The 13,750-nt window shown below is 46.9% G+C and overlaps 1 protein-coding gene across 4 annotated transcripts in view; it reads right to left on the bottom strand.

The window, feature by feature from the left end:
• Positions 1-13,750, bottom strand: part of sez6b (seizure related 6 homolog b) — a 422,519-nt gene that overhangs the window by 26,289 nt on the left and 382,480 nt on the right. For all 4 annotated transcript variants that reach the window (XM_088079418.1, XM_088079416.1, XM_088079417.1 and 1 more), the window contains exon 11: positions 593-787. In XM_088079418.1, coding sequence (XP_087935544.1) covers positions 593-787 — 195 coding nt within the window. The remainder of the gene's footprint in view (positions 1-592; positions 788-13,750) is intronic.

Genomic DNA, 13,750 nt, shown 5'->3' with positions numbered 1-13,750 from the left:
TCAAAAACATGGGAAAAAAGGCAACTAGCAACTTGGTAAGAAATGTTTCACAAACTGCTAGAAATCAGTAGATTTAGTAAATTATGTTTAAAAGCTGAGTGAAAACATCTAGGGAGAAAAGGGAAAAGCTAGGAAAATTAAATTATCATAATGAGATATTTAAAGTTATGTTAGAGAATTATTCTATTTTTTAAGGGCTTTTGTCAGGTCATTTCCTTCTTTTTTAACTTTCCTTTTAATTTTCAGGTAAATTTTTTGTACTTTTTACAAATTTCTTGCAATTTTGGTGGGTTATCTCTTCTTTCATTGCTCATTGTTTTCTTTCAATGTTTTTAAAAAAAAATAAGCCAATCTTCACAGGTTTCAAAGGGTCAAGCTAACTTACAGGGCCTCAGAAGGCTCAAGACTATGGTTTAAGTGAAATAAAAACTGAATAAAGAATTGTATATTCAATTAGGATTTATTATTATTATTATTGTTATTATTTTACAAATATCATCTCAAACACATATTTCCTTGTCGGTGCTAAGCTTTTATCTCCCATCTTTCCCATCTCAAGTGAATAATTCAGTGGCAGCATTTCTGCACTCACCTCTCTCACAACTTGGCAGGTCACCGCTCCAGGTGAGGTCCCACTGGCACATGAGCAGCTCGGCGCCCACCACCTGATAACCAGGGTAACACTGGTAGGTCACCACGGTGCCCTGCACCAGCTCAGGGTGAGACGTACTCTTCCAGCCATTAGAGATCTCTGGAAGCTCAGGGCAGGTGTCATTACGAGCTACTTCTGCAGGTGTGGGGGAGGGGATTGGAGAGAGCAAGGCAGACAGGAAGTTAGGAAATTAATATAAGGTTTGATAAATATAAGCATTTAAAGGTTAAGGACATAAAGATACCAGTGTCAGTCAGTCAGTCTGCCCAACACTCTGATTCGCAGTAAGAAATCTTGTCCTGCTGAATAATATGTCAGAATAATTTCTGGGTATTCTTTGTCCCCTGAGGATGAGTCTTGATATCATTTTTTAAAAAAATATTTTCTGACCTTTGTTCACTAAAATGCTAAATGTAAGTGTCACACTCCAATGAAATTAATTTGGCACTTTCCTGCTTCTCAGATGATCAGCCTTTTCCATTCTGACCTCCTCAATCCCACCGACACGCCTTCCGGTAAGGAAGCAGGGCCTGGGGACTCGGGGGTGGGCCATTCCATTTCTGGGGCTGAGGTTGCTGAGGTGGTCAAAAAGCTCCTCAGTGGCAGGACCCAGGGGATGGATGAGGTCCGCCCGGAGTTCCTTAGGGCCTTGGATGTTGTGGGGCTGTCGTGGTTGACACATATCTGCAACATTGTGTAGACATTGGGGGCAGTGCGTCTGGACTGGCTGACCGGGGTGGTGATCCCTCTTTTTAAGAAGGGGGACCGAAAGGTGTGTTCCAACTACAGGGGGATCACACTCCTCAGCCTCCCTGGTTAGGTCTAATCAGGGGTACTATAGAGGAGGGTACGCCGGACAGTCGAACCCCGGATTCAGGAGGAGCAATGTAGTTTCGTGGAACTGTGGACCAGCTGTGGACCCTTGGAAGGGTCCTTGAGGGTGCATGGGAGTTTGCCCAACCAGTCCACATGTGCTTTGTGGACTTGGAGAAGACATTCGACTGTGTCCCTCGTGGAGACCGGTGAGGACTGGACTCCGCCAGGGCTGCCCTTTGTCAATGATTCTGTTCATAACTTTTATGGACAGAATTTCTAGGCGCAGCCAGGGTGTTGAGGGGGTCCGATTTGGTGAGCTCAGGATTGGGTCCCTGCTTTTTGCAGATGATGTGCTGGACGAAGCAGAGAGGGAAGAGGGAAGTCTGGGCTTCCCTGCTTAGGCTACTGCCCCCGCGACCCGACTCTGGATAAGCGGAAGAAAATGGATGGATGGATGGAGATATATACTGTCCAGTTGGTTTTACAGATTATTTAATTCAACTTGTTCTTCTAAATATAAGTTTGTTTTTTGACATAATCCATTCATATCCTAAATAATGTCTTGTTTTTGTTTTTCAGCTTAAGAGATGTATTTACGTATTTTGATGGCAACTTCTTTAATTTTAGATTCAAACCACTCCCATTTACTCAAGGGTGACTTTTCTAATTAATTAATTTCACTTAATACATCTTCGGTTTCACTGCAAAACTCCTCATTGTCTAGAAGGCTACTATTAAACTTCCATAAAGAGTTTGGGATAGGTTTAACCCCACCTAGTAGAAAAGAAATTGAAACAGCACAGTGGTCAGTTAGGGGTGTTGCTGATATTTCACATTTAAGGACCTTATTTATCAGGTTGGTAGAGATGAACCAAAAGTCTAATCTTGAGCATTGACAATTGTTAGCCAAATTATACCATCTGAATTGTTTGGTATTGGGCTTTCTCATTCTCCAACAATCAATTAAATTTCCTTTAGTGATAAATCCATTTACAATTTCCTCATAAAAGTGACTTTGCCCTCTTGGAGGAAGACGATCCGTGAGTATCCTGATGACGATTTTTCTTGTATTTTCTTCATCCTTTTCTGGTAGACCAGTCAGCCTCAGGTTCCATATCCTTTTGTATCGAGCCTGTTCCTCCGTTGCGTTTTTAAACGTGCTGTTTTCTCTTTAGAGCTCGTCAATATTTTTCTTGAGCAGAAGAATTTCTTGTTTGTTTTCTCTTTGGCCGTAGCATTAGCTTCGATGCGTTTGTCAAATCTTTTTAACAGTTCAGTCTGTTCATCCACTTTCCCAGTCAGAGCCTGAACAGCATGGAAAATAGCAGCGCTGATATTTCCATTATCCTTACGGTTGTCCTTCCCCTTCATTCTCTTGGGGTTTGGGATTTTAATTGGTGTATGAGTCGGGTTAATCTTACTTTCTTTGGAAGAAATCTCATCCACCTTGATGTCTTCGATGTCACTCTCTTCACAAGCCTCGTGGAGAGCAGTTAAGTTGTAGTCATGGTCTGACATATTATCATCCACGTCGTCTAAAAAATGTCAAAAAACTTAAAAATGGTATATTTTCAGAAGAATTGTCAGTGAAAATAATGCGTAGAGTTAAATCCTAATGGAGATTATGGGTTGCTTTGTATAAATTCACTATTTTGGAACACAACAATACTTTTTTAACAGAGCCTGCAAAAAGCTGCTTCTCACTCCGCCATCTTGGATCCTCTTTTTCTCTTTAGGTGTGCCCCCCCCCTTAGGGTCAAACTTATGTGCTTGCATCTTCCACCAGATAAAAGGCATACTTGATTGACCAAACCATCTGGCAATTTTAAGTGTATGCACTGTCCTCACTGTAGAAATGTTGTGCAGACAAAAGAGTTTACTGATGTTCGTACAGACAGGACTTATAAACAGGTTGATTTAATTAATTGTAATACAACTTTTGTTATATAACGCCTTAGCTGCTCATGTTTAGAAGGTTTTTTCTATGTAGGCCCTACTGAAAGACGTCTTAGGAATCACCTTGCAGAGCAAAAATGCTATCAGGACTAACAAGTGTGATTACCCCATGGCTAGACATTTTCATGAACACACCTGTGGTCAGAGGGTGGAACAGAATACAAAAACTTAATCAAAGGGAGGCTTTTTGGATCCATCAGCTGAATACTTGTAGTTATCCTGGTCTTAATGAAGATATTGATTTTTCCTGTTTCCTGTATTTTGCCTATAGACAGCTGGTGGTTTTATGGATGTACGGTCAGTTTGATATGTGTAAGTATGTGTATGTACATATACTGTATATATATATATATATATATAGATATAGACATATATGTTTTTTGTATGTGTATGTGTGTATATATTCTTATATGTACAATATTTATTGTATGTATTTATTTTTTCATATATGAGAGTCATCTCATTTCATGTTCCTTTTTTGTCATTATGTTTCTTTGTTCATTCAGCTTTTGACTGTCTATCATATGACTACGTGATCATTTGTTACTGGGTCCTGCTGCTATATAGGCTGGGCAACATCCACAATGCATATGTTTTTGAAGCCCCGATGAAGGCCGATGTTTGGTCAAAACATGTTGGCTTTTTTAATGATTAAGCCACTATAATTAAGGATTTTTAATGTAAATCTATTACCTCTCTGGCAGGGAAGGAACTGGTGTGGCAGGTTGAGCGGTACCAACTAGATATAGTTGGGGTCACCTTCACACACAGCACTGGCTCAGGAACCATACCCCTGGAGAGGGACTGGACTCTCCCTTTTTTTTCAGAGTTGACTAGGGTGAACGGTCGGGTGTGGGGATACTCATGAGTCCACGGCTTAGCGCTGCTACGTTGGAGTTTACCCCAGGGAATAAGAGAGGTGCGCAGAGATGAGGTCTCTGACTGTCGTGTGTGCGTATGCAACCAACGTCAGTTCGGCCTTCTTGGAGTCTCTGGGCCTTCAACCCTCAGGTGGACAATGACGGAGAAACCTGGAGGAGCTTGATTTGGAGGAACGGCCTGCCCAATCTGAACTTGAGTAGTGTTTTGTTATTTGACTTCTGTACCAGTCATGGATTGTCCATAACAAACACCATGTTTGAGCATAGGGATGTTCATAAGTGTACCTGGTACTAGAGCTCCCTAGGCCAAAGATCGCTGATCGATTTTGTAGTCACGTCATCTGATCTGCAGCCGTATGTCTTGGACACTTGGGTGAAGAGAGGGGCGTAGCTGTCAACTGATCACCACCTGGTGATGAGTTGGTTCAGGTGGCGGGGAAGGCTGCTGGACAGACTTGGTAAAACCAAGCGTGTAGTGAGGCTGAACTGGGAAGGTCTGGCGGAGGCCCCTGTCCACAAGATCTTTAACTCACGCCTCCGGAGTTATTTTTCATGCATCGCGGGGAAGGTTGGGGACATGGAATCCGAGTGGTCCTTGTTCAAAATCTCCATTGTAGAGGAGGCTGCAAGAAGCTTTGATTGTTGGTGCCTGTCATAGCTGCAACCGAAGGACCCGCTGGTGAAGGAGGCTGTCAGGCTGAAGAAGGAGGCCTTCCAGGCTGTGTTGGCCCGGGGGTCTCTGGAAACAGCAGACAGGTACCGGTTGGCCAGAAGGGCTGCAGTGGACGAGGTCACCAAAGCAAAAAACTCGGGTGTGGGAGGAGTTGGGTAAGCCATGGAGGAGGACTTCTGGTCAGCCTCGAGGAAGTTCTGGCAAACCGTGAGACGTCTCTGCAGGACGGGAGAACTGCTGATCCCGACTGGGGATATTGTCGAACGGTGGAAGGAACACTTTGAGGAACTCCTGAACCCTGCCTTCATGTCCTCCGTGGAGGAGGCAGAGTCTGAAGACTCGGGGGAACCTTCATCCATATCTCTGGCAGAGGTCAGTGAGGTAATCAAAAAGCTTCTTGGTGGCAAGGTGCCTGGTGTGGATGAGATTTACCCCGGGGATACTGAAGGCTCTGGACACTGTAGGGTTGTTTTGGCTGACACGCCTATTCAGTTTCGCCTGGCGGTCGGGTACGGTCCTTGTGGAGTGGCAGACTGGGATGGTGGTCCCCATTTTCAAATAAGGGGACTGGAGGATGTGCTTCAATTATCAGGGCATCACACTACTTAGCCTCCCAGGGAAAGTCTACTCCAGGGTGCCGGAAAGGAGGCTCTGTCCGACTGTCAAACTTTGGATTTCGGAGGTACAATGCGGGTTCCGTTTGGGCCGTGGAACAGTGGATCAGCTCTTCACTCTAGTGAGGCTGCTGGAGGGGTTGTGGGAGTTTGCTTATCTGGTCTACATATGCTTTGTGGACTTGGGGAAGGCCTACAACCACATCCCTCAGGGAGTCCTGTGGGAGTATGCGGTGCCGGGGTCGCTTCTGCAAGCCATCCAGTCCCTGTATAACCAAAGTGAGAGCTGTGTCTGCATACTCGACGTGAAGTCAAACACGTTCCCAGTTGATGTTGGCCTCCGCCAGGGTTGTCCCTTGTCTCTGATCCTGTTTGTAATTTTCACGGACAGGATCTCAAGGTGTAACTGGGGGGAGGAAGAGGTCCAGTTTGAGGACATCAGAATTGCTTTTTGCAGATGATGTGGTTCTGTTGGCTCCATCACACCATGACCTCCAGCATGCACTGGGGCAGTTTGCAGCCGAGTGTGAACCAGTCGGGATGAGATACAGCACCTTCCAATCTGAGGCCATGGTTCTCTGTGGGGAAAACTGTGGACTGTTCCCTATGGGTGGGGAGTGAGTTGCTGCCCCAAGTGAAGGAGTTCAAGTATCTCGGGGTCTTGTTCACGAGTGAGGGTAGAATGGAGCATGAGATGGACAGACGGGTTGGTGCAGCATCTGCAGTGATGCAGGAGTTTTATCGGACTGTCATGGTAAAGAGGGAGCTGAGTGGGAAGGTAAAGCTTTCGATTTACCAGTCCATATATGTTCCAGTCCTCACCTATAGTCATGAGCTCTGGGTAGTGACCGAAAGAAGGAGATCGTGGATACAAGCGGCTGAGATGAGATTTCTCTGGATGGTGGCTGGGCTCAGTCTTAGAGATACGGTTGAGGAGATTAGACATCCAGGAGGAGCTTGGAGTAGAGCCACTGCTCCTTTGCGTTGAAAGGGGCCAGTTGAGGTGTTTCGGGCATCTGATGAAGATGCTTCCTGGGCGCCTCTCGCTCGAGGTGTTCCAGGCACGTCCTACTGGTAGGAGGCCCCAGGGCAGACCTAGAACACACTTGAGGGATTACATATCTCGTCTGGCCTGGGAACGCTATGGGGTCCCCCAGGAGATTACTTTTAAGTAAATCAATGAAGACATAGCTTCATTTTGCCAAGATATAAATCGTTGATTTAGTAACTACAATGTTAATTAGGTTAATTCTTTCTAGTGGCCTACATACATTTCCAAAGATAAAAGTATGTCATGATCTGTCCTGAGATAGAAGAAGGCTTGGTAGAGGAACAGCTCCCGGTCCAAGTCAGGCCAGCCTCACCGTTATCTTCTCCCTCTCTTCGTCTGGTGCTTTTGGTTTTGTTTCTCCCCTCTGGTCTGATTTGCCATTGGGCACAGGCCGCCGGTGGAGATCCTCTTGCGGTCTGCTGCACTCAGTCCAAGCCCCAAACAACTTCTCCCGATGCTGACAAGTGCCACTCTATCATAGAAAAGTTGTGCCTCAGCAGAGGTGACCATAGTATCAAGAAAATAGAAAAATATAGTGAAAAAGTAGCAAGGACTTGCGGAGCTGCCGGCTGCTGAATCTACATGCACTGGTACTGACAGCAGGGTTTTCCCCATTGTTTCTTTTTCTCTCTCTTTTTTTTTTTTACTATTTCCCCGCCATTGGCAAGATTTTCCGTCAATCGTTGTTTTCACTGTAGTGTAGAGGACACTGTTATGGATTTTATGCAATTAAACAACATTTCTACGTCCAAAAACAAACAAACAAACAAGACGATCTGAGGTCCCAGCGCGATGGGAGGAAAGGACTACTAATATGCTAACTTAATCGCTATTTAGCGGTTTTTGGGACCCTTTCAGTGGCATTATTTTGAACGCAATAGGAGAAACATTTAGCAACTTATTTAGATCATCAGGGAAGGAGGAGGAAATATGCTGTCATTTGTAACCTTGCTCGCTGCTCTCAGGTGAACAGCTGAACAATGCTGTAAGCCGCCGCCGCTACCCCCTCTCTCCTTCTGCTCCGTGTGTGTGTGATGGTGACAGGCAGGACGAGAGGACATACTGCTCGCGCTGTGAATTTAGGTGTAGTGAGTCTTCAGCCAAGTTATGTTATAAGAATAAACTGATATCTGATGTTTGATTCCTTACAACTCCCAACAAGCACAACAATATGTGATAAATATGCAGGGTTCGCAGCAAAGCCGATACTTAGGGACTGTTCTGTCGCTATGGTGCTTCCTAACATGGGGGATGTTCTAACTCTATAGTTCCACAGAAACGTTTTTTTTTTTTTTTTTATGAAAACGCAAATTCAGATGTTGATAAAAAAGGAATGGAAGAAGCTAGAATTAAATGGTTTTTTTTTGTGTATGAAAGCTGAAGATCTATTCTTTATCTTGATGCATTCATTGTTTTTATATTCGAACATGAAATATTCTGGCAGTCACAACAGTCTACTATCTAATTGTATTTGTCAGTGTTTTATCTACCAAGCACCAAGCAGCCATAGGCATTTGGTTGTATTAAAGCTTTTATATTTTGGTTGAGTGATACAATTTACAATTACTCTGATTTGACAGATTGTCAGAGCATTTAATTTGAAAACTGAATTAGAAAAAATCAGAAAAATCAGAACTGTTCTTGTTTTTGTTGTGTTAACTGTAGTAATGTCAGTTATATTTGGTTAGGTCAGAGCTATAATGTTACATTCATTTGTACTCACAACATCTCAGCCTGTCATACCCTTAGGTAATGAAAAACAAACAAAAACAAATTATCCGTCACTAACTAAAAGATGATGAAAATGTAAAATTTTTGTCAACTAAAACCAAACTAAAATAATGGAGAATAAAAATGGCTTAAATGTGAGTAAAACTAATAAGCATTTTCATCTCGAGACTCGGACTAAATCTGCAATAGTTGCCAATGTGAACACTGCGCAGAGGTCCACTGTAAAGCAACAATATGTGACAAACTGGGATGAGAATGTATTGGATGCCTTGATGGGGCATTTTTTTTCGACAATTTCCAGCTATTCCAATGAGCTGTGGTTAGGGCTAACTGTAACCTGCCGGGCCTGTTGGCTTTGCTCTCCTCATTTGCAGCCACACAGCAGCAGGTTCAGACCCTCTGCTCAGCAGTCTACATGGACAAACATACCACAGGGATTGCACTTGGGCACTAGGAGAGCAACATTCTCTGACAATTTCCCATGTTTCTGTCTGGTGTTTACATTCTATCGATGAGATTCATAAAGAAATGTAATAAAAGCTTTCCCCTCTTTAATCCTCTTTGTCCATCATCTGTATTCCATCAAACACCAACCCCTCTTATTGCTTCCATTTTTAGGTCCCATACCTGCAAAAAAAAAATTCCATGTCCTTCTCTTTCATTTGACCTAACTTTTTTTTTTTTACGCCTTGGTCTGCAATCTGCTGCTCTGCAATCTGCTGCTCTGCTACCTTTAATCTTTCCATCCACCCATGTGTCTTAGTGTCCCTCCAACTCCTCTGCAGCTGGGTACCAATGCAGAATTCACTGATTCATTGCTTATTCATCAGAACAATATTATTCATACCCAAAGTTAAAAGAATAGTTCAGCATTTTGGGAAATATTCTTCAATGAGAGTGAGGCAAAAAGATGTACAAAGCTGGAGTCAGGACTTAGCCTAGCTTAGCATTATGAAACATGACCTTACACTGCCCTTAACTCATGAACACTGAATACTTGGCATGAAATAGGCCAAATGCAAAGATGCTGAATATTAGCAACTGTTCTGCAAAGCCTGAAGCATGAAGTAATATCCAGAAAATGCTAATGTTCTTTTGAGATTGAAGTGTTTTTGGACACTTTTAACAAAATATTTTTAAAAAACATTTTGAAAAAAATAATTTGTATATATGGAAATAATTTTGTGTCTGATGACATCAATCAATGGTTCGGAGTTCCCCTCGCCCGGACGCGGGTCACCGGGGCCCCCCCCCTGGAGCCAGGCCTGGGGGTGGGGCTCGATGGCGAGCGCCTGGTGGCCGGGCCTTTACCCATGGGGCCCGGCCGGGCACAGCCCGAAGAGGTGACATGGGACCTCCTTCCCGTGGGCTCACCACCCGTAGGAGGGGCCGTAGGGGTCGGGTGCAATGTGAGCTGGGCGGCAGCCGAAGGCGGGGACCTTGGCGGTCCGATCCTCGGCTGCAGAAGCTAGCTCTGGGGACGTGGAATGTCACCTCTCTGGTGGGGAAGGAGCCTGAGCTGGTGCGCGAGGTTGAGAAGTTCCGACTAGATATAGTCGGCCTCACCTCGACGCATGGCTTGGGCTCCGGAACCAGTCTTCTTGAGAGGGGATGGACTCTCTTCCACTCTGGAGTTGCCACTGGTGAGAGGCGCCGGGCAGGGGTGGCACTACTTATTGCCCCCGGCTCGGTGCCTACTGCGTTGGAGTTTACGCCGGTGAATGAGAGGGTAGCCTCCCTCCGCCTTCGGGTTGGGGGACGGATCCTGACTGTTGTTTGTGCCTATGGTCCAAACAGCAGTTCAGAGTATCCACCCTTTTTGGAGTCCTTAGAGGGGGTGCTGGAGAGTGCTCCTTCTGGGGACTCCCTCGTTCTGCTGGGGGACTTCAACGCTCACGTTGGCAACGACAGTGAGACCTGGAGGGGCGTGATCGGGAGGAATGGCCCCCCCGATCTGAACCTGAGTGGTGTTTTGTTATTGGACTTCTGTGCTCGCCACGGATTGTCCATAACGAACACCATGTTCAAGCATAAGGGTGTCCATATGCGCACTTGGCATCAGGACACCCTAGGCCGCAGTTCAATGATCGACTTTGTAGTCGTATCGTTGGACTTGCGGCCGTATGTCTTGGACACTCGGGTGAAGAGAGGGGCGGAGCTGTCAACCGATCACCACCTGGTGGTGAGTTGGCTCCGATGGTGGGGGAGGACGCCGGTCAGACCTGGCAGACCCAAACGCATAGTGAGGGTCTGCTGGGAACGTCTGGCAGAGTCTCCCGTCAGAAGGAGCTTCAACTCCCACCTCCGGAAGAGCTTCGACCATGTCCCGGGGGAGGCTGGGGACATTGAGTCCGAGTGGGCCATGTTCCGTGCCTCCATTGCTGAGGCGGCCGACCGCTGCTGTGGCCGTAAGGTGGTTGGTGCCTGTCGGGGCGGCAACACCTGAACCCGCTGGTGGACACCGGCGGTAAGGGGTGCCGTCAAGCTGAAGAAGGAGTCCTATCGGGCCTTCTTGGCCTGTGGGACTCGGAGGCAGCAGAACAGGTACCGACAGGCCAAGCGGAGGCGCGGCGGCGGCGGTCGCCGAGGCGAAAACCGGGCATGGGAGGAGTTCGGCGAGGCCATGGAAAACGACTTCCGGACGGCTTCGAAGAGGTTCTGGACCACCATCCGGCGTCTCAGGAGGGGGAAGCAGTGCTCCGTCAACACTGTGTATGGTGGCGACGGGGCACTGCTGACCTCGACTCGGGACGTTGTGGATCGGTGGAAGGAATACTTCGAAGACCTCCTCAATCCCACCGACACACCTTCCGTTGGGGAAGCAGGGCCTGGGGAACCGGGGGTGGGCTCCTCTATCTCTGGGGCTGAGGTTACGGAGGTGGTCAAAAAGCTCCTCGGTGGCAGGGCCCCGGGGGTGGGCGAGGTCCGCCCGGAGTTCCTCAAGGCCCTGGATGTTGTGGGGCTGTCGTGGCTGACACGACTCTGCAACATTGCGTGGACATCGGGGGCAGTGCCCTTGGACTGGCAGACTGGGGTGGTGGTCCCTCTTTTCAAGAAGGGGGACCGGAGGGTGTGTTCCAACTACAGGGGGATCACACTCCTCAGCCTCCCTGGTAAGGTCTATTCGGGGGTACTAGAGAGGAGGGTCCGCCGGATAGTCGAACCCCGGATTCAGGAGGAGCAATGCAGTTTTCGCCCCGGTCGTGGAACTGTGGACCAGCTCTGGACCCTTGGCAGGATCCTTGAGGGTGCTTGGGAGTTTGCCCAACCAGTCCACATGTGCTTTGTGGACTTGGAGAAGGCATTCGACCGTGTCCCTCGGGGAGTCCTGTGGGGGGTTCTCCGGGAATATGGGGTTTCGGACTCCCTGATACGGGCTGTCCGTTCCCTGTATGACCGGTGCCGGAGCTTGGTCCGCATTGCCGGCAGTAAGTCGAACTCGTTTCCGGTGAGGTTGGACTCCGCCAGGGCTGCCCTTTGTCACCGATTCTGTTCATAACTTTTATGGACAGAATTTCTAGGCGCAGCCAGGGTGTTGAGGGGGTCCGGTTTGGTGACCTCAGGATTAGGTCTCTGCTCTTTGCAGATGATGTGGTCCTGTTGGCTTCATTGGGCCGCGACCTTCAGCTCTCACTGGATCGGTTCGCAGCCGAGTGTGAAGCGGCTGGAATGAAAATCAGCACCTCCAAATCCGAGACCATGGTTCTCAGCCGGAAAAGGGTGGCGTGCCCCCTCCGGATCGGGGATGAAGTCCTGCCCCAAGTGGAGGAGTTTAAGTACCTCGGGGTCTTGTTCACGAGTGAGGGAAGGATGGAACAGGAGATCGACAGGCGGATCGGTGCGGCGTCTGCAATAATGCGGACTCTGCACCGGTCTGTCTTGGTGAAGAGGGAGCTGAGCCGAAAGGCAAAGCTCTCGATTTACCAGTCGATCTTCGTTCCTACCCTCACCTATGGTCATGAGCTTTGGGTAGTGACCGAAAGAACAAGATCGCGGGTACAAGCGGCCGAAATGAGTTTCCTCCGTAGGGTGGCTGGGCTCTCCCTTAGAGATAGGGTGAGAAGCTCGGTCATCCGGGAGGAGCTCGGAGTAGAGCCGCTGCTCCTCCGCATTGAGAAGAGCCAGATGAGGTGGCTCGGGCATCTAATTAGGATGCCTCCAGGACGCCTCCCTGGTGAGGTGTTCAGGGCACGTCCCACCGGTAGGAGGCCCCAGGGAAGACCCAGGACACGCTGGAGAGACTACATCTCTCAGCTGGCCTGGGAACGCCTCGGGGTCCCCCGGGAAGAGCTGGATGAAGTGGCCGGGGAGAGGGAAGTCTGGGTTTCCCTGCTTAGGCTGCTGCCCCCGCGACCCGACCCCGGATAAGCGGAAGAAAATGGATGGATGGATGGAAATAATTTTGTATCATATTTGATAGGTCAGGCTTTTATGGAAAGCGATTGCTCACAAAAAATGTAGAAGACAAATACAAACATTATTAATTGCAACTGGAACATGTGAACTGGTTTCTGCCATTTTTTTCCCCATACAGGAACCTTTTTGACACTTTTTAAGTGCACTGTGGTGGTAAAAAAACATTCTGTCCTTATTCAGGCAAAGATGGGCTTTATATTTCTCACAGAAGACGTTATCAGGAAAGCCATCCATCTTCTGAATGCCCAAAGTCTCTGGCTGTTAAGTTTCATTATGTTTCAAGGTAGGTCATTAGTAGGTCATTTTTTATACATATTTTATACAATGAAATGGCCATACCATGGCAGCTAACATCATCATACATAATTAAAATTGGGCTCATTTAATCTGCAAGAGTCTAAGCTGTCCGGTCAGACCCAATTTATGCAACTCTGAGACTATTTATGGACCGCAGTATGCTGATATACTTAAATATACCATGTTTAAAACAGGCAAAAATATCACATTTATACTGCATGCAAAAAACTGCATGTTTTTTTGCTCGAATCTGTGTGGGACTAGCATAAAGTGGGCATGTCTGTAAAGGGCAGACTCATGGGTACCAATAGAAGCTATTTTTGTTGATCTTGAGATCAGAGGATCCCTTTGATTATGGTCATGCAGTTTTTCCCCTCATCAAATTTTAGCCTAAAATTTAGCATCGTCAAAATTTAGCCTTACTTTGGGGATATTTTAAACCCCTTGACTACAAGCCAGCATAACATGACTTACACCAATAGAGGACTTGGATTGTCTTGTTTCACATGATACCAGTGCATTCCTGCTAGCTTAAGAATGTAAGTAAGTAATGTAAGTATGCCGAGATTGCCAGCAGTCCTGTGGCTCTCTGTTTGGCACATTTTAAGCACTTTTCATTTTTTGGTTGTGTTCATGCATATGGCATATATTTTGGCAAGATTG

The sequence above is a fragment of the Plectropomus leopardus genome, chromosome 6 (assembly GCF_026936395.1).
Source record: "Plectropomus leopardus strain MGB_pleo_1.0 chromosome 6, ASM2693639v1, whole genome shotgun sequence".
Lineage (NCBI taxonomy): Eukaryota > Metazoa > Chordata > Actinopteri > Perciformes > Serranidae > Plectropomus > Plectropomus leopardus.
This window is presented reverse-complemented; position numbering and strand designations above follow the sequence as displayed.